We start from the raw sequence: 24,853 nt of genomic DNA on the forward strand, positions 1-24,853 counted from the left end.
CCAGCTGAAAATTTTTTGTCCATAATCCAGCCATGCTGCCGACACGGCTTCTTAAAGCTCACTAACTAACATATGTACCTTGTTCTGTAGACATATTGGAATGTAGAAACTACAAACTGTGTTTTTTGGGGGAGTCACACACTGGAACAATAATGCTGAATTTGGCTAAAACTCCAGAAAAGAGGTGACACTTAGAGCTTGCTGATTATTATTCAAGCTGCCAGTAACAGACACAATATTCAATGTAGCCATACAAAAGTATGTCTGAAACATGTATGTATAACTCCTTTCAACCTCCCTTCCCAGGATTCATTGTGTTCCCCTCAACTCATCATGGAGGATGAGGGACTATGTCGACTGGCCCAGACTGTCCAGGTGTTGGTCGGCCTGGCTGATGGCTCCCAGCGGGCCCTGAAACAGGAAACGTTGGGGACCACTGGCTCCACACAATGCTAGCTGCATCCGCAGAGATTTAACAGTATCATACCGAAGAGATCCTTCTCAGGACCACTGTTTGTTTTTAACCTGCTTCATATTTGACCAAACATCAAATAACAATAAAAAGACTCATGTAATTGACTTCAGAGCCGTGCTGTGTCTGTTTTTAAGTCTCAAGAAACAGTTCACCATACACTTCCTAACAGAGAGGACTGACATTAATATCAGGTCTGTGTGTAAAGCACAACCTGGACCCAGGATGTGGTTAGCCTAGCTTAGCATAAGAACTTGAAGCAGGGGTAAACAGAAATACACAGCACACACCTATGGGCACCAACTTTGGGTAGTTAGTGAAAGAATGAGATCGCCAATACAACCAGTTTCTCCACAGCCTGACGTCCAGAGGGAGGTTGGAGTGGAGCCATCGCTCCTTCATGTCCAGATGAGCCTGATCAGGATGCCTCCTGGTCCTGGACCTCCCCTGGAGGTTTTCATGACACCTCTCACCAGTAGAGACCCCAGGGCTGACCCTGAGGCTGGATAATAAATGGATGGATGGATAGTAAAATAAAGTAGAAACGTCAATGAAAATGTGCAAAAATGTGTGGAGGCTGCTTTTAACAGCATGTAGAATAAGAGCAGTCATCAGCAGCGGCAGCAGACAAAAAGACAAACGAGAGACATGCGACCAGGTTGGACATGGTAAGGACTGTGAGATGCTGGTTTATTTTTTGAAAAACCTGTGAACGAGTCAACCTGTGTCTCGCTCAGTGCTGCCAAAAGTGTAGCAAAACGTCTCAATTATACGGGGTGTTGAACCGAACATCCTGCTTTAAAGCACAGGTTCCTGTCACCGCTGCAGCAGTGAATGGGTACAGCTGCGTGTGCCCTCTTTGGCCACTTATCACAACACTGACACTGAGGCTTTAATTAACATCGTGGAAATGCTTCAGTTCAAGGTTTTCACCTCTGACTCATTCGTCCAACAGCAGTAAACAGATCTGTTGCGAGCCTGTTGCTAAGTGTTGCACACTGTTAGGAGAGGTTAAACGCACTGCTGAAGCTGATCTTATTTTCTTTTAACACCACGCTGTAAACCAGCAGGCTATCTAGTTTCTTTCCCATTTTGACATTTTCTCAAACACAGCCAATCCCATAACCTTCTCTGAAATGACACATTCACCCTCTCTTACCTCTCGTGGCATCTAGCCATGTGCTTCTGGCTTCATTTGTGCTGGTTTGGAGAGACGTGTCTGTCTCTGAGACAGCTTTTCTCCCTCGACAGACAAACACTTTGCTATTGGCCTCTCATTCACTCATTCACACACACACACACACTAATGGTGATGGAGCTACCACACTAGGTGCTGGCATGCTCGTCAGGAGCCATTTGGGGTGTCTCGCCCAGTGACAAGGACTGAACCACAGCCACCACTTTGAACACACTGCCAAGGATTTTCCCATCCAGTGAAAAGTAAAGTGAGGTTTTGGGATCATCAAGAGTTATTTGGCCGACATATACAGTACAGTATGTAACCTAATAGTAGTGTTCTTAAAAGCTTTGTATAAGCATGTAAAACAAGCCAAGGTCAGCCGAGTGTGAACATTCAGTGCCAACTAAAGTACGTTTGCCTGTGCATTGAATCAGGAAACAACAGGCCACAGAGTGTTATGTGTAAACAGTCTACTGGATTCATAAAGCTGATTTATCCTCGACACATGCCTGACACACCACTACCACTGGAGAGAGTGAGTGAAGCTTTAAGTATGTTCAGTATGTTCAGTTCAGTTATGATTCTGAGAACAACGGTTGAGACAAAAGTTTGCATCTTGTGAGAACATAATGTACTTGTGGTCACATCCCGAGTGCCTATAGCTACCCACACTGAGCACTATTTCAGGGAGAAATGTCGCTGTTGAATCTTTTAAAATGTAACTTGTCAATGCTGTGAGCACCACATGTGAACTTTCACTGACCTCCATTGTGTTGGTGAGGAGCAAAAATATCAAAATATGGACAAATAATTTCAATAGAAATGTGAAAATATATGTTGTGTTTCTTCATCACTCTTTTCACTCTATAGGTGACCAGCAGCATCGGTTTGGAAGTCTCAGCATCGGGTCAAATAATCTTTAATTAGCAACAAACCAACGGGTGAAGCACATGCCGTTCTGATCATTCTGTGCCTTGAGGCAGTTAAAGCCTCCTCCAGTCCACGATGTCTGAGCCTCACTGTGTAGAGGGATGTATGTGCAGAGTTGGACACTAGAAGGATGTTTTCACATTCATCTGCTCAAAGTGCACACTTCCTGTTTTAGGTGAAAACATTCAAAAAAAGGCTTTATAAACAGAATTATCAACAGAGTGAATACCAGCTCTGCATTATGACATCTGTGTATTGTGTTGCATGCTAATCAGCTAGCCCTGGCCCAAAGCTCCTTTGCTAGCGGTGTAAACACCAACACTTCCAGGGTGCTCCAAGCTCATAGTCTGGACTGTTAGCTGCACCGCTAGATGAGCTAACTAGCTAATGGCAGCTACAGTTAGCAGCAGTTAGCAGTTACTCTAGTGATATACTGCCACCTATTTGTTTAAAATATGAATTCGACATACATACTGCAACTTTGAGAGGTGGGTGTAGGAGCATGATTTGTGACATCACAAATAGTTTGGAAGCCAATCCTGGTCCAGTATTCAACATACAGAGTGTGATGTGGAAACCTGAAGCCTCCAGCGCACATACAGAGAATACACTTTACAGTGAAGTAGGACACAGCTTGAGTCCAGCAGTTAACTTGTGAAATAATAATATTTGTATATTCATATATTCTGAAATTCTTAATGAGGGAGAAAAAAAAGCCGTTTTAATGTGATAATATATTTTTTTTCTGCAGAAACCATGTCAGACATGAAGGAGAATTTTTATGGAGGTCTTAACGGTGCTATTTGTAATCATTCCACTCATTCCCAGCCTGTCAAATACTGATGCATTGGGATTGTAGGTCAGGCCGGCCGCCATCCCAAAGCGTCTGTATTTGACAAGTGAGGAACGAGCCTCCAAATTCAACTTTCTTTACAAATAGGACCTTTAATACAGATGTGACATTTAAGATCTTGCTTACATAACCACCGTTGCGAAGACAGGCTGAACGTACAGCTGAAAAAAGGATGAAAATCAAATAAAAGGCATTTCTGCACTGCTAAGCGCTTAGCTATCCAACACACAGCTTGACAAAAGGGCCCAGCTGTTCCTCTGTTTATATCTCTGCATCAGCTCATACAGGCTCTCTATCACACCTCCTCCATATCAAGGCCAACAGAAGAGAGCTGCCGTCACTTTATTAATCAGCTCTGGCTTTAATCACAAGTCAATTAGCAGCGTGGTCTAATTGACTATCATCTTAATTGCTCTATCATGCTCCGCCTTGGAGGACCGTCTGCTGCCAGCTTATCGTCTCACTTCTTGATAAGACACACACATAATGAAGGCTCACACTTGTGAATGGAAATGGCCTCTGTCCGATTCTTCTCACGTCCGAGCCGACGCCCCCGTGAGGCCTACCACTAGCCGAGGCGGGGACTGAAGAGGCAGCCTGACATTTATGGGATGTAATTGAAGATGGGTATGAACCCCCACGCTCCGACATAGATGGATATCAGCCAGCAGCAGATCTGCTGTCCTGCTTCATCTGCCTGCGGTGAGACGAGGCTGAGAACAGGTGAAGAAGGTGAGTGTTTTACGGGGAAGCTGCTGATAAAACAGCAGCTCATACTTGAGACTGTGAGTCTGTTTTCACACTGTGATACTTGGTCTATGAGTCAGTCTGCTGTGACTCACTGTGGGCAGGACCTCAGGCTCCGGTCACATCTGTGATGTGTGTGCAGCTGGAAGCTGTGATAATCACCTGCTTAGGAACAAAGTTATCATCAGGAGCTGAAAATCAGCTTGTAGTCATTTGACCTCTCATCAGGGTACAGTTGAGTTTAGGTCTGATAGTTGAGGCCTTCAGATCAGTTTAATTGTGGTTTACATTGTGTTTCAAATAGTAATATGTTCAGAAGAAAAATTATTAAAAAGGTATTTTGTCAAAACAATTCCTCAGAATTAAAGCTAGCAAGCACTGATCATTTTTTACTTTTAAGGTAGTTTTTACCAACGGGGCCATTCTGACTATATTTTAGTTAAAAAAGGCAGAAATGGAACTACATTTTGAAATAAGGAGGAAGTTTAACCAAATAATTGAGTGTACCTTTAAAAATATGTTAAAAATGATATTGAGAAGACAGGAAGGGTGTATTTGGAAACTGAAAAATAAAAGCATGCGAGTGTTCAGACTGGTCATTGGTTTAGAATAAAAAACAACACAAGTATCTAGCAAAAAATAATCTAAGAAAATGCTTAGGGTTCGTTTTTAGGCTTTCCAATTAGGCAACCAGCAGTACTAATTAGTCCATTAAGCTCCAATAGTTCCATTAGACATGTACAAAAACCTTTATGCTGTTACGACACAACACCTGTAATATGTGACAGGGCATCCAGGCTGTTACAAACAGACGGCACCTCCTCACCAGACTTCATGCTTTGATAACCTCTACCTACACACCTCACATGCACTACCAATACCACCATGTGTCCTGGAAGAGAGTGTTCTTCATGTGATGCGTTCACATGCTCTCAGGTCTCTGCAGCAGATTAACCCTCATAAGGCAGCAGGGCCGGGTGGATCACCTAGAGTTCTGGGAGCCTGTGCTGCTGAGCTGGATGATGTGTGCACTGACAATCTTAAACGCTTCATTGGCCATGGTGGTCCTCTCATGCCACTTTAAACACTCAGTTATTGTACCGGTTCTAAAAAAGCCAAACACAACCTACGTGATCGACTTCATTTCATCAGGTCACTGAAGACAGCCGGACTGAGTTGTCAGGGTTACAAGGTTTATTGTCATTTTTAAAACACACAGATTTGAAAAAGGAAACTATGTCCTTTGAGCTACATCATATCACAAATTTAGTGTTGAGGATGAGTTGAGGAGTGTCACAGTCTGAGGAGTGAAGCTGCTCTGTAGTCTGGTGGTACAGCAGCAGATACTTGTGTATCTGTTGTCAGATGGCAGCAGGGTGAACAGACTGTGGCTGGGTGGCTGTTGTCAGCCTCTTACGCAGGTCTACAGAGGTCTACTGGAGTGTCCTCATCAGAGGTATCACAGTGTGGTATGTAAACACCACTTGTACACTTGTACCTGAGCAAATAATAAAGTCTTGAATCTTGGGGATCAGTTAGCTAGTAAAAGCTAGCACGTCAAATTACCCAGTGCGGTGGTAAATGGAACGGTGCGTCTTTCTTTAGAATAGCTTTAAAATGAAAAAGTTGTTGTGTTACCGGCAGCAGCGACTCTTAGCTAGCAGCAGCTAGTGTTAGCTAGTCCCTTCACTTTGATGCAAAATAATAATCCAAGCCTACAACCCAGCCTAGCTAGTTAGCATGTGCAGCCTTGTTAAACTAGGTAAATAAAATGAGATGTTAGCTGCTGTATCTGTGTACTGTGTTCATTTACAACAGCAGCAAGGTGTTTTTTTCAGAATTACTCTGACATTGTTGTTGCTCTAGCTAACAGGTGCTAACTGGCTACATTTGGTAGCTGTTGTTGAGCTTCATGTGATTGGCTGAAAGGTGTCAGGGGGTTGACTTTATGATGTCGTTATGAAATGTGACATTCTGAATTGATGTTTTATTTATACATTTTACATAAATTATTCATGTGATTATTCATTTTAATACTTTTAATATTGAAAACTTAAATCCATAATCTAACACTAACTGAACTGTACAACCATTAATGTTAAATCGAGACAAAAACGGACTGAAATATAAAAAAGAGCAGACCGTTGCATGTTGAAATACAGGTTGTAGAGAGCTGAGAGAACTTCTGAACCAGTTCACAATTTACACATCCATCAAAAAAAAATGTCAAATTGCGAACAGGCAAACACAAAGCCTGATCTTCCATCAGGTAAAAAGCACACGGTCGGTATTTCTGGGTCAATTGCTGACTAGCTGAACGGTGTTGCTCGCAGTGTGAACACGGTGTACCTGTCGGTGTCCGACTGCCTGAGGCTAGAGATCAAGGCACTGGTTGAGGAGAGCAGTGGATTAGATTTTGTAGACATGAAGCCCTCGGAACAGATAATAGGATTCAAAGTTGTGGGGGACGATGTTAATAAGAGAACAGGCTTGGTGTGTGTCTTTCCACTGAGGTAGCACAGACGGAGAGTAGAACATCTTTTTATTATCTCCATTCTTGTGTCAAAAAACATTTACAAATATTCTATCATCGTTAGCCTTAAGGAACATGGAGAAACACTGATCATCAATTCTAATGGACACTCTGTACATGTCACTGTGCTTCTGATCAACCTTAATTTATAATCTCATCAACACACAGAAAGTCTGTGACTTCACTTTCACTTAACCTCCTCTCCCCTTATCTGCTTTATTCCCCAACATGTTTCTCAACACCGGCAGTGACTCATCATCTGTGAGTCATTTCATTTTGGAAACCACTCAGTTAATGTCGAATTCAGAGCCCATGCCTCCCCTATGGGATGTCTGCAGCTCACCACCATCCATAGGCTGGGTGCCTGGGTGCCCCCTGGGGTGGTTGGGGGAGGTACGGGTGAGTCCTGACGTTAGGCCTCCTCCTCCTCCTCTTCATACAGTGATCATGTGCTTGGACATGAGGACAGAATCTTAAACCTCCACCTAGACAGAAAAGACAAGAAAACTCAGGCTGTTGGCTTTTTTTCCTCTCGAGTCAGTTGTATTCATATTTTGAGAGAGGGCTGCAATCATACAATCATATTTTTTTATTTTAATGGAAGTATCAATAACACAAATAACCTGTGGGACACATTTAGGAAGCATCTAGATTGGAATTGAAGACAATTTAAGCAAAGAACTGTTAAAGCTGCCTTATTGATTTTTCTGCCACAAATCAACAAACTGTAAACACACCGTCTGACACATTATCACCAGTTAAAGATGTTTTCAGGAGTGAGTTAGCAAAAAGTTGCCTATAAACACATCCAGCACATCCAGAAAAACAGCTATTCAAACACTGGCTCTTCAGCTATTGGACGTTGTAATGCATTCAACCAGCTAGGTGCTTCTTTTTTACATCCATCATTTGGTGCTGGACGGGTAGTGTACAGTGGGTTTACCAAACTGGTTGAGCAGAGCAGAACTTGCAGGCTGGAAAACTAAAACAATGAGTTAAAAGAGGCTGAAAAGTTCAATTTGTCTGAGCAGAACTGCAGAGTTGGTGCTGAATCTGTGGTTGACCTTAAAAACAAAACACCGTTCACATTATAAACAATCATTTTTTGATCCATTGTTTCATTGTACTTAAAAAAACTGATTGTTTTTATCTACTAATGCTGTTCTTAACTAAACGAGTACAGAGAGATTAGAAAACACATTATAGAGGCTATCCTGCAGGATATGAGTACAGGGTGATAGTTAGCTGATAGTTGAAAAACACTGCACCACTATATATCTAAGTGCATAAGGATAACCTGGCACTAATAGTTTGAATAACAAATTGCTCTTCTTATCATTATTATGTTTTTACCATTCTCTAATGACCTAGATCATGTTAAAAGTTGAACTGGTCACAGTGAAGTCTGGTGAACTGGTATCCAACAACAGCCACACAATTTATTTAATTTACATGAGGCCTGAGCTGAAAGACAGCATGGCCATGCTCAGCCACAGTACTGTAGATCAGAGTCTACTTGGAAATCCGAGAGGGGTGCCTGATAACTTTACTTGATGAGCTCGAAAAAAAAAGAAAACATACAACATGTGGAGCTGTGAGAGAGAGCTGATGCAAAGGAAGATGTGTTTCCTGTCAGAGTTTGAGGCTCGCACAAAAGCCAAAGAGCTGGAGGACGACCTCGTTATGTGAGAAGGCTCAAGTTCAGAGGCTGCAGGACACACAGAGCAAGATCAACAAAGCTCTTCTGAAACAAAGGAGGATGCTAAGAGGACTGTGGAGAGAACCCAGGATTCCCATCGCACCCAGCTCGAGGAACACAAAGCAGAGACCAGGATGATTTCATCTGCCCTGAAAAAGGCAGAGGATCTGTGGGAGACTGAGCTCCTCCGCTGGCAGCAGGAGAGAACCTCCATGCTGAAAGAGATGGAGAAATCCAGAGCTCTTCGTGTGGCTCAGCTTGACAAGCGAGAACAGACCACCACCCTCCTGGCTGCTCTTAAGAACACTGAGAAGCAGGTGGAGAGCCATCGTATTGAATGACAGGAGGACAAGTCACCCCTCCTTCAAGCCACAGAAGGCCTCAAGAAGACCCTCCGTGAAATGGAGCAGGAGTGGGAGAAGAGAAACAGCTGCTCGAAGATCTCCAGAGCCAGATCAACAAGAAGAAAAAGAAGTGGTGCAGAAAACTCCTCTAGTGCCCAGATCCAGGCTCAGGAACACACTTTACTTTTGTAAAACTGAAACAAGTACAAATGCATGGAGACACCCAGCCGCCCAAGAAAAGGGGATCTCCCTTTGAATTGTTTTCCCGAGGTTTCTCCCCATGTCCCGTCTTGGTTGTTGTCAGGTTCATGGGGAGTTGTTCCTCGTCTTCTTGGAGAGCTTGGGCTGGGTATCTGTTCCTGAACTGGGTCTGCAAGGCCATTCCACTGCAGAACCTGTGCCTTGAGGTGTTGTGTGCACAACTTTTACTTGTAATTTAGTGCGACGTTGTGTTTGCACTTAAATGAAGGCACGTACAGCCAGTAGATCCTTCACATTTTGCTACAGTTTATTTTTAATCTTTAACAATATAGCTCTGCATTCATAAATGAGACGAGTCAAGTCATTTCTTAATTGATCAGTGTTATATATTATTTGATTTGCGTATTTCATCTCAGGGCACGTCAGCAGTTCTGTCAATCAGCTGTAAATTTACAAAATGCACTACTGTATGACATGACGAGATTCTTCTGTCTCCCTGAATTTGTTTTAGGTGAACTACTGCATTCCTTGTTTCAGGTTTAACCTCCAATTGAATCTCACTGCACCTTTCCATTGTATGTTTATCGACACGGATCGATACAAGTACAAATATAGTATCTTTCAATCGTTTATCAAATGCACATGACCCTTAAATTCATACAGCACAGATTGAATGCATCTTTCTGAACACTGGCTCTTGTAATTTAGTATCAAATATCTGTCGTCCTTGAAAAATTTGGCACCTCAACTAGATTTTAAAGTGACCACAGTGTGTGTTTGAAGAAGCTCATCCAAGGGCAAGGTGCTCTTAACTGTCTGAATATTAGTGTCGGGCTGCATTCTGATCATTTATATCTACAGTGATGTCATATGTAACAATGGCTTTCCAGTCTCTACTGTGGCTCTCCACTGGTCACAGTTTACTAAGTGACTAATTCCTGATCTTTCACAAGTTATATATTTTATAACACAATTCAATTTAATTAACAGGTTTTATTCATTTAACATAACATAACAGCCCTTGATATTTTGTGCATTCAGTTGATATATTCATATATTATTGCAAGTAATCAGTTTATTGTGTTTGGTGCACTGTGATTACTTATTATTAAGTAGTATTATTACTAATTGAGAACTGAACACAAATAAACAAACAAGAGTTATTCAAGTGTGCTATTAATAGACTTCTTTTAACTAAAAATAAGAGAGAATGCAGTCAGTGTACATTTTATGTACTTATCAGTGATATACTAGAGATATACTTCAGATAGTATAGTAATAAATACACTCTATAATACAGAAGTTTACTTTGTAAACTAAAAATGGGGCCAATTTAGTCCCAGGAAGTACTGACGTGGTACACTTCCAAGTATAGTACTAGTACATTGATATAAGTGTTCTTACTATAGAAAGTACATTTGTGAAATGTATTTGCTTACTTGATACAATGAACTTGAAGGATAAGGATAAGGGAGAGCAACACTGTTGTTCATTTGGAGTCGTCAAATTCAGCTTGACTGCAGAACCAAAATATGGAAACGTATCCACTTGTCAAACTTTTCAAATACCTGAATAAATGTGCAGTCCCTTTTTGCAAATTAGGTTTGCAAATCGTCCATCATTGTTGGTAATATTTAGATGGGTAACTTATGAGTCCATGTGAGCAGAGGAATATGACACAATGAGACCACTTAGCTAATGAACCAAGACAAAATGTGTTGGTGTGGACAAAAAAACATTCAGCCAACAGAGGAGAGGTGTGAGTCATCTGGATGACTAAATTCTCCCCCGTGTTTGTGGTATGGACTGACAGCCCTGATAACTCATTGTTGTCAGCACAGACTGATCTGCTCTCACCTCCCGTGTGTCTGGCTGTAGATATCTCAAATATCAAATTTGCATGTGACATGACGCCCTCTCTTCCAGCCAATCAAATGCTAGTATAGCCTGCCTGAATTGGTCATCTTGGAGATGTAGAGTACATATATAATATGACTTCATTCCAAAGATAATGCACACAAGTTCAAATACTGGATGGACATGTCCCTACCATCCATATGCAAACCTATGCCCTTGTTAGCAGACGCATGCTTTTCTTCAGGGCTGATACTGATTATTAGTAATCCAGGAGACAGACGACAGATAACTGGAACCAACGTACAGCTACGGGAAAATTTAAAATCTTATTCTCACAATTAAGAATTGCCATTGATGGGATGTTACCAACTACAATTTACTCGAGTACTGTACTTATGTAGGTCATTACATTTTACATTTTCTGCTGCTTTCACTCCGCTCCTGTTATTTGATAACTCTAGCTACTAGTTACTTTGTAAATTCAGATTATTGAGTGTTATTCGTTATTCACAGTATCGTTATTACTGGTGACATCAGATTGTATTGTGCAGGGCCTCATTTGTCCTGCTGGAACAGGATCTGGTTCCTCCCAGATTGGGACCGGCACCTCCTTTGTCACTATCAAATAAATGTTGTATAATATTTAATGTTATCTATCCTGTCTTTCGTTGATTTCTCACTGAAGTTTCTCAAAAAATGCTTGTTTGCCTATTTTGCAGGTATTTTAAATCTGATTTTAAATAGAGATAGAGCGAGCGATCGTGTCACGCAGTGACGTCTGAAGCTTGATTAAAGTTCTGAGTTTTGTGCATGAAATGTGAACTAAGCTGGCATGTGGTTTATTCTCTTTCATTTCTAAATATTTTGGCATATGGTTACTGTGAACTCCCGTTTGTGCTGTGAAATGATGAAACGAGTAGGCCTATGTTTAATTTCAGATGTGTGTGTAGGTGTGAGTGTGCGACACTGTCCACAGTACTCAAATGGATGTGACCAACCAGACGGACAGACAGACAGACAGACAGACTGTCTGTCACTTAGTTTGGATTCTTAACCAGCTGCTGTTTCGGTCCTCTTCCATTTCCCCCCATTGTAACAGTCCACAAACAGAGGAGAGCGTGTGCAAACATTAATGTTAATCTTGCTATGCACCTCCACCTGCTGATTCTGAGTGATGCTCTGATTATGATCTAAATAAATAATGTGAAATGACAGTTTTAGTTTAGTTAACTGCTTGTCCCCAGGCATTGTCCAATGTGCTCCTGGTACTGTGGATTTTTGATGCGTGGCTGTGTTCTGGGACCTTCTGACTTACAAATTAAAGCACAGGTATTGGGGACACTGAGACCACAGAGTGGTGACCACTAACAGAGAATAGATGCTGCATCAGAGAAAAAGTACTGCATTTTAAATGTTTTTATTTTATCAGCACCGAGACACAAATAAAACAATGATACGGATAATCTGAAAACTGCTGAATATCAGCTCGACTCATCAGTCTACCCCCAACTGTTATTAAAATATTGTTAAACACAGCCTATCTATATGCACCTGCAACTCCTCAAAGACTTCAACACAGATACAGACAGCTACAGACGTGCACACAGACAGTGACATGAATGCACTTTTATACATTTGACATTCAGGATGTCTGCAGACAAGTTTCACACTATAAAACATTATATAATGACCTCACGAAAGCCAGAAGAAAAGCTTCTTTGTTGGTCTTTGTGTGTCTGTTTACTCCCTTAAAGAGCAATGGATCTCCAGTGCTCAGATGTCTTTGACTGTTATGGTCCAAGATGGACACTGACTTATGCATGGGTAAAGTACATGTCAGCACATGCACGCACCCAAGAAATATCTGTGAATACATAACAGTTATTATTTCACCTGTTCTTGGGTTGTCTTGCAAATACTTTCATAAAGTTTTCAAATGCTTTATCAAGGAAAGTAGGAACTTATAGGAACTTAGTTTGGGATAATGGAGTGAATCTGCCGTGTGAAGACTTCTGTGACAACAAACAATACACAACCTCTCATCTCGCCATGTTACGACTGACTACAGTAACTTAACTATCACTTAAGCTTACACTTTCCTGTGACTGCAGCAGTGTGCTGGTACTCGTCTTACACACAGAGACTCGCTTCCCACAACAAGCTCACTAGACTCCGTCACTGACATAAGTATGCCTTCCTCACAGAGAGGGGGGCAGTGACGTTTTTTGAAAAAACATAACTACAGTATTTTAATTCATATAATTAGGAAGGGTCTGTTTACCTACCTAGACAGAATGGCAGAGAGGGCAGTGGTGGAGAAAGTATTACTCAGATCCTTTATGATACTATAAAAATAAGTTCAACTTTGTATGTATAATCAGGAAAATCAACTTAAAGAATTAAAAGTAAACATACTCAATGCCAAATAACCTGACTCCATGTCACATTCAGCACTCAGGCAGTTTCATGGGAGAACTGGGACAACTGTATCATATCCACAAATGGAGCACATTGTTTTGTCAAACTAAGGTGTGGCTATGGAAACAAATATACACATATCATGCAACTAACTATTTTAACATAATTCTAAAGTTTTGGACATATGTGACTATAAGACAGTGCACTATTGGACTTGGCAGACGTCTGCACTCTCTGAGTACCCTTCTAGTTACTCATGCATTTATATAAAAAGGACTTTATTAAGTTGGTTGAGGTGGAGGTCATTTTTTTAATTTTAGGAGCGTTTCCATTATGGGTTTAATCTGCTGAGGATTTCTCCATGAATGAATTCTCCATCATGAGGAACTTTTTAATGTGTGCCAACAGTTACAGGCGGTTTTTCTTTTTGATCGCCATTCTGCAAAGAAAACCAGAACTGGGCTCACTCTCTAGTTCTGCATGTTTAAGGCTACATTCATTTGCATGTCAGGGCCAAACAATCAGTCCTATTAGCTGCCACAGACTACCTTAAGAAAGAAATTAAATTAAAAAAATAAAAACAAACTGTTGGGTGTTGGCACCTCTGGTGCTCACTCTCCGAAAAAAAATGATTTGTAGAGTGAACAAAGTCAAAGAAAGCGCCTGTTTGGACAAGTCACATTGAATAATGATGTCTGTTGAGTTTGCTGTGGCTTCAGTAATGGATTCTGTCCCTGCTGATGTTTCCCTGCTGAGATTACTACTGAGGGTGAGAAACAGGTAGGGCTGAAATATGTGGTTATATTCATTAATTCAGCTTTTTCATGAATTGATTAATCATTCTGTCAATAAAAAAATTGAAAAATAGAGGAAAAAACAATTTCCCAGAGCCCAGGGTGATGCATTCAAATGTCTTGTTTTGCCCAGACCAACAGTTCAAACCCCAAAGATATTCCATTTACAACGAGAGAAAACAGACACATGTAGAAAATCCCCACAACTGAGCAGCTGGAACCAGTTAATGCCTTGACCTTTTGTTTAATCAATGACAAACAATTTTTCAATTATCAAAATAGGGGTCAAATTGGTACTGCATTTAACGTAACATACGTGCCCGGGGACCAACTCCAGATCTCAGCCTGTGACTTGGTCGAGGATACAGAATCAACCTAATGTACAATGTTTTGGACATGGGCGTAACCACCATATACTTTGGAGGGGATGTGTCCCCCCCAATATTGGGAAAATACCAATCTGCCCCCCCCAATAATATATCTAAATATGTGACATATGATATGTCCTCCTTTTATGAACCCTGGCTGTAAGTGGATCCGTCTCTTGTTATTTCCGATTTATTTTCAATTTAGGAAAAACAAGGAAATCAAAACTGTGTGACCACCCCCCCTCCAATTGTACACTTGGTTGCGCCCGTAAACGCCGGCTCGTTTGGAAAACTGCTCAGACCGACTGTCACTGGTGGTCATGGGCAATTTGGGCATATAAATAAATGGAGGGAGTCGCACCGAAGCGGACAAAGCAGGACCAACAGGCGGACATTCGCCTTTTTTTTTTTTCAGATGGTAAGCAACTAGACACCTAAAAAGTAGTGCCATGGTTAAAATGAGCGCACTAATTTTTGAATGAATGTGAAACAATTATCGCGTTTAAATGGCTCAGAATTAAAGCTAGAATGAAGATACAGATATCATATGAAACTAGAATATATAAGGCATCCATTGGTATCATCGAATGATAGCTTGTCGGAAAATGGGCTGAACAATGCTCCAAAGTTAGGCTAAATTCTGGTGGGGGAAACTCTTTTAAAAGGGGTCCATTTGAACTCTGTATCATCCGTGTGTGCTGTTCTTTTTTCTCCATCTCCCCCCTGTGTGTCGTGTGTGTGTGTGTGTGTGTGTGTGTGTGTGTGTGTGTGTGTGATTGATGGTTTTAAAAATCAATTGGCACTTAAACAGGCTTGGTAAGGTTAAAGGAAATAACACTAGCAGCATAAAGCAGAATATTCAATGCATCAAATTAAAATGATCCTTAGGGTCAGTCATTGTTCTAGTACAATAATGGTATGTGGTCACAATGCAGGCAGCACAGAGAGACAGAGAGAGGGACAGTCACAGGCATGATGGAGGGAGAGGACACACAGAGACCTGCTCTGAAGATGATCAGGTAAGACATAATATGAGTCTCTAAACAACATGATAACATTATTTTTACCTAGTCATACATGTCAGTAGTAAACTAGCAAAAAGAGCGTAATATTCAAATTAAAATGATCATTAGGGTCAGTCATTGTTCCTCTGGTACAATAATGGTATGTGGTCAAAATGCAGGCAGCACAGAGAGACAGAGAGGCGGACAGTCACAGGCAAGATATAGGGAGAGGACACACAGAAAATAATATCTGGGGAAGGGCTTACATTTGGACCCCCCCAATATCTATACCATGGTTACGCCCTTGGTTTTGGATGGTCGGGGAAACTGGAGAACCCTCCCCCCAGCAGGATGTAAACCCAGGACCTTCCCCAGCAGGATGTAAACCCAGGACCTTACCCAGCAGGATGTAAACCCAGGACCGTCTCGTTGTGGGGCAGCAGTGCTAACCACTGCATCACCATGCCGTTGATTTGAGTCCTGCTGAGGGACATTTTCTGGATCCCTGTTCCTTGTTTCCTGTAAACTCTCTACTGGTGCTGTCTCATGAAGTCATACAATGCCCTCAGTCTAAATGAACAAAATCATTTGTTGACTGAATAGCTGATTCATAAATGAATTGTTTCAGTAGTAGAAGCAGGGACTGAATATCTATGAGAACACTCAGATTACAGCTGAGATTATTTTCATGACTTTTAAATTATAATTATGTTCTAGTTCTGTGCTGTGGTTTTGTAGCTTTCACCTGCTGCAATTCATGATTTTCTCAGCATGAATCAATCATTTAAATCACAGTTTGTTACGAAAGATGCTTCTTTCGTGTGGTCAGAGTTAAGAGAGCAGCACTGGTAACCAGCTTTGTGAGATCAGTTTTACAGTCAGTGAGAGCTGCGAGCCTCTCATTGTGCTGCTATGACCTGCAAAATGAGGGTCGCACAACTGATTGGGTTCTCCAGAACTACAGTTAGCAAGGTCATTTGCTGGCATGTACGCTATTATTAGACTGATAACAACATGTATGCTGTGGGTTTGAGTTGCTATTTAAATGTTTAAAATGTTTAAACATTTCAGAAGAATTCGATTATTGAAACTGACGGTTCTATCTGACATGGTTCGGCCGTCTGCTTAAGACATGTGGTGACTATGTACAGAAAACAAAGCTAAAAGCAACTGGTTCAAACACTGAATAAGCACACAGAATAATGGTACTCAACCCTTTTGTGCTCACTGATGGATACGCCTGATTTTTTCATTGAGATACATGAATTATTCCCTGACTGAACAAAAATGTGACAAGTGAATGACATTGATCATGCTGCTGGAAAACCTTGGGTCCTCACGGTAACAGCACCGCTGGCGGTGGCCTCCACCGAGCACCCTGCAAGAACTTCTCAGGAATGTCCCGTGGAGTGTGACAAAGAGCTCAGGGCGTCGACCTGGACTCCAAATTTCCCAGATCCCAGTCTGATCTAGCATCCACAGGACATGCAGGAACAAGTCTGATCCATGGAGGCCCCCACCTTGCAACCCACAGGATTCAGGATCAGCCTCCAACACCCTGGTGCCAGATGCCAATAAACACCTCCAGAGGTCCTGTGACAGGTCATAGGCATGTTGATCCGAGTTCGGGGCGTTCATGGATCTGACTTGTTCCGATTCAGGCCAGGGTGATGCCTTAAGGTCTTTGTCACATTTCTCAGATCATTCTTGTGCAGTTTTTGTGGTGTCCTGGGGCACTGCCATCAGGAAGTGCTGTTACCATGAAGGGGTGTACTTCGTCTGCAACAGTGTTTTGGTCTCAAGCGGCATCCAAATGAATGCCAGGACCCAAGGTTCCCAGCAAAACAATGCACTCTAATGAGATGATCAATGTTATTCACTTCAGCGGTTTCAGTCCTTTCAGTGTTGTGGCTTTTTGGTGTATGTTATCAGATTCCTTGGAGAGGTGATTATTGAGTGGTGGGCTATAGGGAAATGAATTAATTTCCCTTGGGAAGGTTTGTAGGCAACTTTAGCTGGTGCTTTGATAATATTAGGCCTTTAGAGATGAAAGTTTTTCATCTGACTTGTTTTACATGTAAATGTGGGAACAAACAAAGTTATTTTTCTCTGGTGGTTAAATATTTTTGATTGCATTTAAGTGACTTTACTGAATCACTGCAAAACAATTACAGGTCTTCAGCCAATACACGGAGGGGAAAAGGTCTCCGTGTCGCAGACCTTTGTTTAAACTACAACTGATTCTACACACAACAGACAAAGAGAAAGAAAGCATCATACCTCCTGCACCCTGACCTCCAACTTGATGATGAACTTGTGGCTCCGGCCACAGGTTTGCAGGGGGAAAAGGGTTATCATCTGTCAGCAAAAGAGGAAAGAAGACAGTCTGAACAAGGCCATACTTCCAAAAACTCTGACTACATGCAGGCAAAGTGTTGCTGGCTATGTGCTTAACCTACATCGTCTATAGAATCTCCAGTCTCCAGCAGGAGGACGAGGATAATGCTGCATAGGAACCCGAGAGTAAAAAGGTCCGACTCCACTAGCAGCTGAACTCTGCTGCCAAAAGGGGGGGAGCTGCAGTGGGTCAGGCATGGGTCGATCTACACCTGGGACATACAGAAACAGAAAAACAAGGTTAGGGTTTGTATTTGTGTTTTTGTCTAGCTTCTTCTCACTGGTTTCAAGTGGGCAGCGCTCAATTGTAAAATTTGATGTCTTGTGATTACGTTTAACAATCAAGATTCAGCAGCACCTGAATCTGTCCTGTCTTCTCATTTCTCACCTTGTACATCCTTGATTCCTTCCCTCGCCTCCTCTCCTTGAGTCTTATAGCCTCCTGAGATGTGGGCAGAGGAGGTGACGAATAGACATGAGGAGAGAGGAGTCGAGACAACAGGCATTTAACAAAATGAGGCGTCCACTCTTCCAAGTCCTATTTTACAGCAACATCAATTGAATATGACGTGTAGCACAGCTGCCTCACCTGTCAGTTGTTTCAATATAGCTGTACTTTATGATCACTGCCAGATACAAACTAAAATATTTACTATTTAATTCAAATCAAAACGTGGCATAATGTGATATTGATATATTGAAGTGAAATGTCATTAAGAATGTTACGAGGCGCAACACATGCAGTGAAGGGCAGAAAGTTTGATTGCACATTTGATCATCTTTAATAACTAATACCGCTTATCTATACAAAGGAACACATTTATAGAGCCCTGCTCCCACCATGGTTTGTATACTCAGGCTGTATGTTGCGCCTCTTTTATGTCACCATTACCAAAAAACACTTTAGCAAAGGATTCATCTCTGTATCCTTGCTCATAGCTCCAACAACAAGCCTCTTCTCTCCTCAACATGCATTTTAGAAAGGAAAAATGGAAGAGAAGAGCCTGGAATGTTGTTGTTGGGGATTTGTTTGTTAAAATTGCCAGCACTGTCAATCAAATCTGATCAAACCACAACCACAAAGTCCAGATGAAGCAGATTAGCTGAGTTTTTGAGTGTAATTCTCTTCCCATAAATAATAATAATTCTACTTTAGTTTTGGTTACTTATTTAGTCATGAATATTTTCATTTTAATTTTTTGCAACCACAAAAATAATAATAGGATACAGTCAAGAAAAATAAAATAAAATGTGTTCTGACTGGAAACATCAAAAACTGGCATGGTTCATCGCGGCCCAGGACAGGACGGCTCTACAGCGGGTGATTAAAACCACCAGAACATCACTGGTACCATCAGTGAAGTGAGATGTCTGCACAGAGCCCAAAGATACTAAAAGACAACAGCCACCCAGCCACAGTCTGTTCACCCTGCTGCCATCTGACAACAGATACAGAAGTATCTGCTGCTGTACCACCAGACTACAGAGCAGCTTCATTCCTCAGACGGTGACACTCTTAAACTCAGTACTCCAGCAGATTTGGTGATTATTATGATATTATGATATCATCTGTGAATCTGTTGGTTCTGAAAGTATACTGGTGAGAACCAGTCTCTCAAAGCACTTCAGCAGGACGGGGCTGAGTGCCACAGGATGGTAGTTGTTAAGACTAGACAGACTTTTAGGTACAGGGACGATGGTGGCTGTCTTGAAGCAGGTGGCAACATTCTCCCTCCAAGTATAACCGCATAAACAGCAGCTGAGAAACCAGAGCATGACTTGGTGATTACTCTCTCTGGCTGATTAAAGGTGGGCGAGGGGCTTTTATAACTCTAAAAAAAGGTTCTTTATTAGCCATTTTGAATTGGCCAACAAGTGAAGGCTCTCCTCTGTATGGGGGTTGATTACTGTACTGATGCAATCAATGGACCCTGCCAAGTGGGCAGACATGTCTGATGGCCAAGTACAGCTATGAAACATAAAAAAGGCTTGAGGGAAACAGCAGACACAGGGCTTATGGGATTTTATAGCTAACAATATTGTTCTCTACCAGCGGCGTGTTGATAAAGATGCCTAGCATATCAAAAGTATTGAATTCCTATTCCACAAATGTTTGGATGTAATGAGGGTGTGTACTCGTATTCAAGCTTCATTGATCAACAATGTAAAATTTTGTGTTGAAAGCCATTAGGTGACATTAGTTATATAAAACAAATCAGCTGTTTTATTGGCATCAGTCTACTACCTCTATGCTGATGGAATGTCGGGGGAAGTTTGGCAGTTCAGCAAACATTTCTGACAGTCCACAAGCAAAACTGAGGAGGTTTTTAAAGCACCTCGTCTGAAGTGGGGGCACAAGCTTGACCGTGCATCAAGGGTGTAAAGAAGGCCTTCAAATAGATTCTGGATCTGAGGGCTTCCAGAGACTTGGGTTACCCTGGACGAATTGTGTGGAGCCAGTTGACATTTTCTTTGGTTGTTTTTTCCGTTTTAAAACAAGTCTCCAGCTGCTTCAGTTGTTTAGGAGAATACTACAATGCTGTTTTGCTGTGAAGCTCAAGAAATGTTTTGTGGTTTTGTGGATGAAATTTCACCTGATGCTCTATCAGCATGGGGGGAGGAGATGATGACTGGATTATCATTTTTAAGTGAACTTTTCTTTTAAGACAGAAAAGATGCCTTTTCAGTAAGCCTTACAGAGTAAAACAGGATTTATACAGGTCTGTCAGTGAATTTATCCTCTACCCTAAATGTATACTTGCCAGCATTTGGCCTTTTGCTTCTTGGAACAAACATCCCAGACTGCCAGCGGACTCCACAGAGATCACAAAAACTAAAGTAGTAGTATGCAAAGCATGCCTCAATGGAACGGGAAGTTCACAGAAGCATCCTGCTGACTGTCACGCTCAAACTTGGTGTAATGAGGTGAGACGGTGCTTGTCCACACACTTCACTGGGGTTTATCTGCCTTTTCACACTGCTTCCATTTCATTCTTCCAGCTCCGTTTTGGCCTAGAAGCAGGGTGTGCTTTAAAGCAGTGGTTCTTCATCATTAGATAAAGGATAGCTGTGTAAATCTCTAGGTTCACAAATCTCATTTTGATCAAAATGAGTGCCTGGGGCCGACATGTATAGATCACTGGTGGAGACTTTCCCGACACTGAGGTGGGATGAACAAAATAAATCAGTTCAGCCTTTTACTAGGGGTTCAAACATTTACTGATACTGCTGAAGCCATTTAGATCCAAGTCGCTTAATCCTTAGGCTGCTAGTAATTAGTTATCCACCGTTTAGTGCGAGTGTCCCTCTGAGGTCTGTATGTAGCTTTGAAAGCTTCTTACCCTCAAAATATATAGCACAAATGTCTGCAAGCAGAAGAAGAATGGTCCAAGAACTACAGTAAAATCAGAAGAAATCAGAGCTAAAGGGAATTTGTGGACGCAGCTGAAAAGCAGCACAGAATGAGGACTGAGTGAGAAAAGAATGTTTTTTATGTTCTGATGTTATTCAGAGATGTGCTGCGAAGGACACATCTCAGCTTTTCCCCACAGATTTGTGAATATTCACTGTCGCCTTGCAGTCCCTACTACAGTGAGGAGAGTAAGACTCTGGGTCTGGGGTCCAGACTTGTGTTGATGGTGTTTTCTCGCTGGGATAGGGTGTGAAGGCTGACACAAGTTCACTCCAACAAGAAAGTTACAATGTTGTGTCCGCAACAATTAAAGCAAATGTAATCAATCCCCATAAATTCTGCACAGCCTTGCTATTTTGTGTTATCATTGCATTTTTTCACAAATTTCACCAATCATTGTAGTCTCCCGCTAGTTTCACCGATCTTTGCAGTCTGCTATGCAAAGCATTGAGCCTTACTTCCTTATTTCTGGTTGTGGAGATGCAGACATGTCTGACATGAATGTCTCTCATTTACCAACAGAACTTACTACTAAGTCTGTGCAAGGCAGTCCCTGATGTTCTGCAGGAACAGACGATCGGAGCTGCAGCTGATGAACACCCACGATAACTGCAGAGTCATTTGTCAGTGGAATGAATGGCGACTGTTCCCATTCACATTAAGGACAAAAGCCAGATGTTAACGAGTGTTACTTTTTTTTCTTGTCCAATGTGAAGAGGGTAATATTCTCTAAATCACATGCAATTAGGTAAACTTAACAGAGGCGGATGCCTACCTAGTTTTGATGGCATCTCAAGGATAACTGCCATACACACTCTTGAAGACATTCAGAGTGTCTGATTCAAATAAGCAGGTCTATTTCCTGGACATAATTCATCCACTTAGATTAAAATTAGCTGGGAAATTTGTATTGACCACCAAATGTCAATATTTACTTTGTCTAATTTCTAGAAAAATGTACTACTTTGAAAGCAAAATACACACTGCAGGTGTGTCTCTTTATGTAGCAGAAGCATTAAAAAGCTAAAGTGTGACTTAAAGTATGTTCAAACTGCAGATAAAATTTGAGGAGAATAATGAAGAATATGTGTGGCAGTCTTATGTGCCACAGTTGATAATAATAAACAACTTTGTTACTTTTAGGATGCACAATAACACACATTTGAACCCATCAGCTCCTAAAGCTTCTGGGTTTTTCATCCTGGAAAGATTGTAGCAGTAAGTATGTAGAAGCAGACAGAGTCCACGGTTGAGGAGAGAATGATAAAGAAGAAATGGTGGGTATAGTGTAAGTATTCATCAAGCCCAGTAACTCAAGCAGACAGGTTGGAGTTTTACCTCCATAGTGGTGACCAGCAGTCCACCCAGGTTGATTGGCGAGCTGTGTTGGCTCCAGCAGGGGTCTGATGTTCACTGCTCTGGCTTACACCCACATACAACACAAACAGTACTCTTCAGACAGACATTGCAGCTTTTTTAAAACAACAAATATGTATTATTCATCGCCTTGTGTACACATACAGACAAAAAGTGTAAACAAAAGTGCACATTGAAGCATTTAGAAAAGCACAAATGACAAATCAGTCCTTTCATACATCTGTAATGCCTAATGCAGCGCTTTCTAAATTTAAAAATTAATTATCAAATGGTGTCTTGTTAATTAATGTCACATAATTACCATCTGAAGAGCTCACACAAAATATTATACACAGTTTACAACATTCTCGATTAAGCTCCAACACAACAAAAACAAGAAATGGTTGCCAAACCTCTTTGAATGTTTTTTCTTGCAATATATGAGTATTTTTTTCTAATGAAAAGCATCTGAAGCATCTGGCTTGTTCTATCAGTCTTTTGACATGCAGAACGTCAAACCTCTATCATTCTCCTTTCTACTTAGAAAAATTTTGCTTTTCTTGATGCAACTATATTTAAAAAAATCTTTTTTTTAATCTCTTCCCAAGAGCTCTGAGTTTCAGAGTCGTTAGGACAACTTGTGGGTTGTTGACCCAACCGGCCTTCATGTGGGTTGCTAGGGCTAGGTGAGCCCAGGCGTGAATGTTGTTAAGCTGTCTGGGGAAGGAACTCAGACCTGCATTGTAGGTGGGTGATAACTAATGTCTTAAGCCACCTCCTCTGTTCAAAGACGGTCGTTCCAGTATCTCATGTATCTATGGACTCCCCAAGATACACAAGGAAGGCCTCATCAGGGACGGGGACGACAGAGCCTACAGAGAACTTATTCAGGACTTCGTAGACTGGTGCCAGCGGAACCACCTCCAGCTCAACGCCGAGAAGACCAAAGAGCTGGCGGTGGATTTCCGCAGGAGCAAACAACCCTGCACACAGGTGAACATCCTGGGAACGGACATCGAGATGGTGACGTCTTACAAGTACCTTGGAGTTCACCTGAACAATAAACTGGACTGGTCTCATCACACTGCAGCAACATACAAGAAAGGTCAGAGCAGACTCCATCTGCTGAGGAAGCTCAGGTCCTTTGGAGTGCAGGGGGCACTCCTGACAACTTTCTATGACTCTGTGGTGGCATCAGCCATTTTCTATGGTGTAGTCTGCTGGAGCAGCAGCATCTCGGCAGCAGATAGGAAGACACTTGATAAACTCATCAAGAAGGCCAGCTCCATCCTGGGATGCCCTCTTGACCCAGTGCAGGTGGTGGGAGAGAGCAGGATGATGGACAAGCTGTCATCGCTGCTGGTGAAGGAGTCCCACCCCCTGCAGGACACTATCACAGCACTGGTCAGCTCCTTCAGCGACAGGCTGATACACCCCAAGTGTGTGAAGGAGAGGTATCACAGGTCCAAGTGTGTGAAGGAGAGGCATCGCAGGTCCAAGTGTGTGAAGGAGAGGCATCGCAGGTCCAAGTGTGTGAAGGAGAGGCATCGCAGGTCCAAGTGTGTGAAGGAGAGGCATCGCAGGTCCAAGTGTGTGAAGGAGAGGCATCGCAGGTCCAAGTGTGTGAAGGAGAGGCATCGCAGGTCCAAGTGTGTGAAGGAGAGGCATCGCAGGTCCAAGTGTGTGAAGGAGAGGCATCGCAGGTCCAAGTGTGTGAAGGAGAGGTATCGCAGGTCCTTCCTTCCTGCTGCTGTCATAGTCTACAACCAGCACTGCTCCCAGTAGATCTCACTGTGCACTGTGCAATACAAAACTATACACATATCCACATACTTTTTGGTTTGCACTAGTTGGACAATTTTTAATACTCATATTTGTTATTTATTGTTTGTAAATAAAAATAGCAAACTGTTCATACTAACACTGTTCATATTATAAATACTGTCATATTGTAAATACCATGTATATACGAGTTAATTCTATTTCTTATCTTCTTATTATATTGCTTATTTTTTACTTTTTATTATTGTTTAGTGTGACACTGTCCTTTGGCTGCTGTGACTAAGAAATTGCCCCATTTGCGGGACGAATAAAGGGATTCTGATTCTGATTCTAAGAAAGAGACGAAACCGCTGTTTGTGGCTTCCGTGTGGTCTGAGCCCGTCAGCTGCCTGATCTGTGCTGCACATGTGCAACTCTGAGAGCAAAAAGACTATGTGTCTTTTACAGAATATTATTGACAAAGGCTTTTTAAAGGGTATGGGTACTCCTCAGACTGTGAGACTGTA

At 41.8% G+C, this 24,853-nt stretch overlaps 2 protein-coding genes across 5 annotated transcripts in view; one reads left to right on the forward strand and one right to left on the reverse strand.

Annotated features, from left to right (window-relative positions):
- lrch4 (leucine-rich repeats and calponin homology (CH) domain containing 4) overlaps nt 1-559 on the forward strand; it is a 55,943-nt gene extending 55,384 nt beyond the window's left edge. The window contains exon 18 of the mRNA XM_084344965.1: nt 307-559. Within this exon, the coding sequence (XP_084201091.1) occupies nt 307-456 (150 nt within the window). The 3' untranslated portion in view covers nt 457-559. The remainder of the gene's footprint in view (nt 1-306) is intronic.
- Nucleotides 560-6,707: 6,148 nt separating this feature from the next.
- The window catches only part of LOC311251129 (PC-esterase domain-containing protein 1A-like), a 32,495-nt gene continuing 14,349 nt past the window's right edge, over nt 6,708-24,853 (reverse strand). For all 4 annotated transcript variants that reach the window (XM_084343448.1, XM_084343447.1, XM_084343445.1 and 1 more), the window contains exons 7-11: nt 22,548-22,631; nt 18,186-18,239; nt 17,860-18,009; nt 17,681-17,758; nt 6,708-7,200 (exon numbers count right to left, since the gene is read on the reverse strand). In XM_084343448.1, coding sequence (XP_084199574.1) covers nt 7,055-7,200; nt 17,681-17,758; nt 17,860-18,009; nt 18,186-18,239; nt 22,548-22,631 — 512 coding nt within the window. In that variant the 3' untranslated portion in view covers nt 6,708-7,054. The remainder of the gene's footprint in view (nt 7,201-17,680; nt 17,759-17,859; nt 18,010-18,185; nt 18,240-22,547; nt 22,632-24,853) is intronic.

Source organism: Pagrus pagrus (assembly GCF_965226575.1).
Source record: "Pagrus pagrus genome assembly, chromosome: 22".
NCBI classification, from domain to species: Eukaryota; Metazoa; Chordata; class Actinopteri; order Spariformes; family Sparidae; genus Pagrus; species Pagrus pagrus.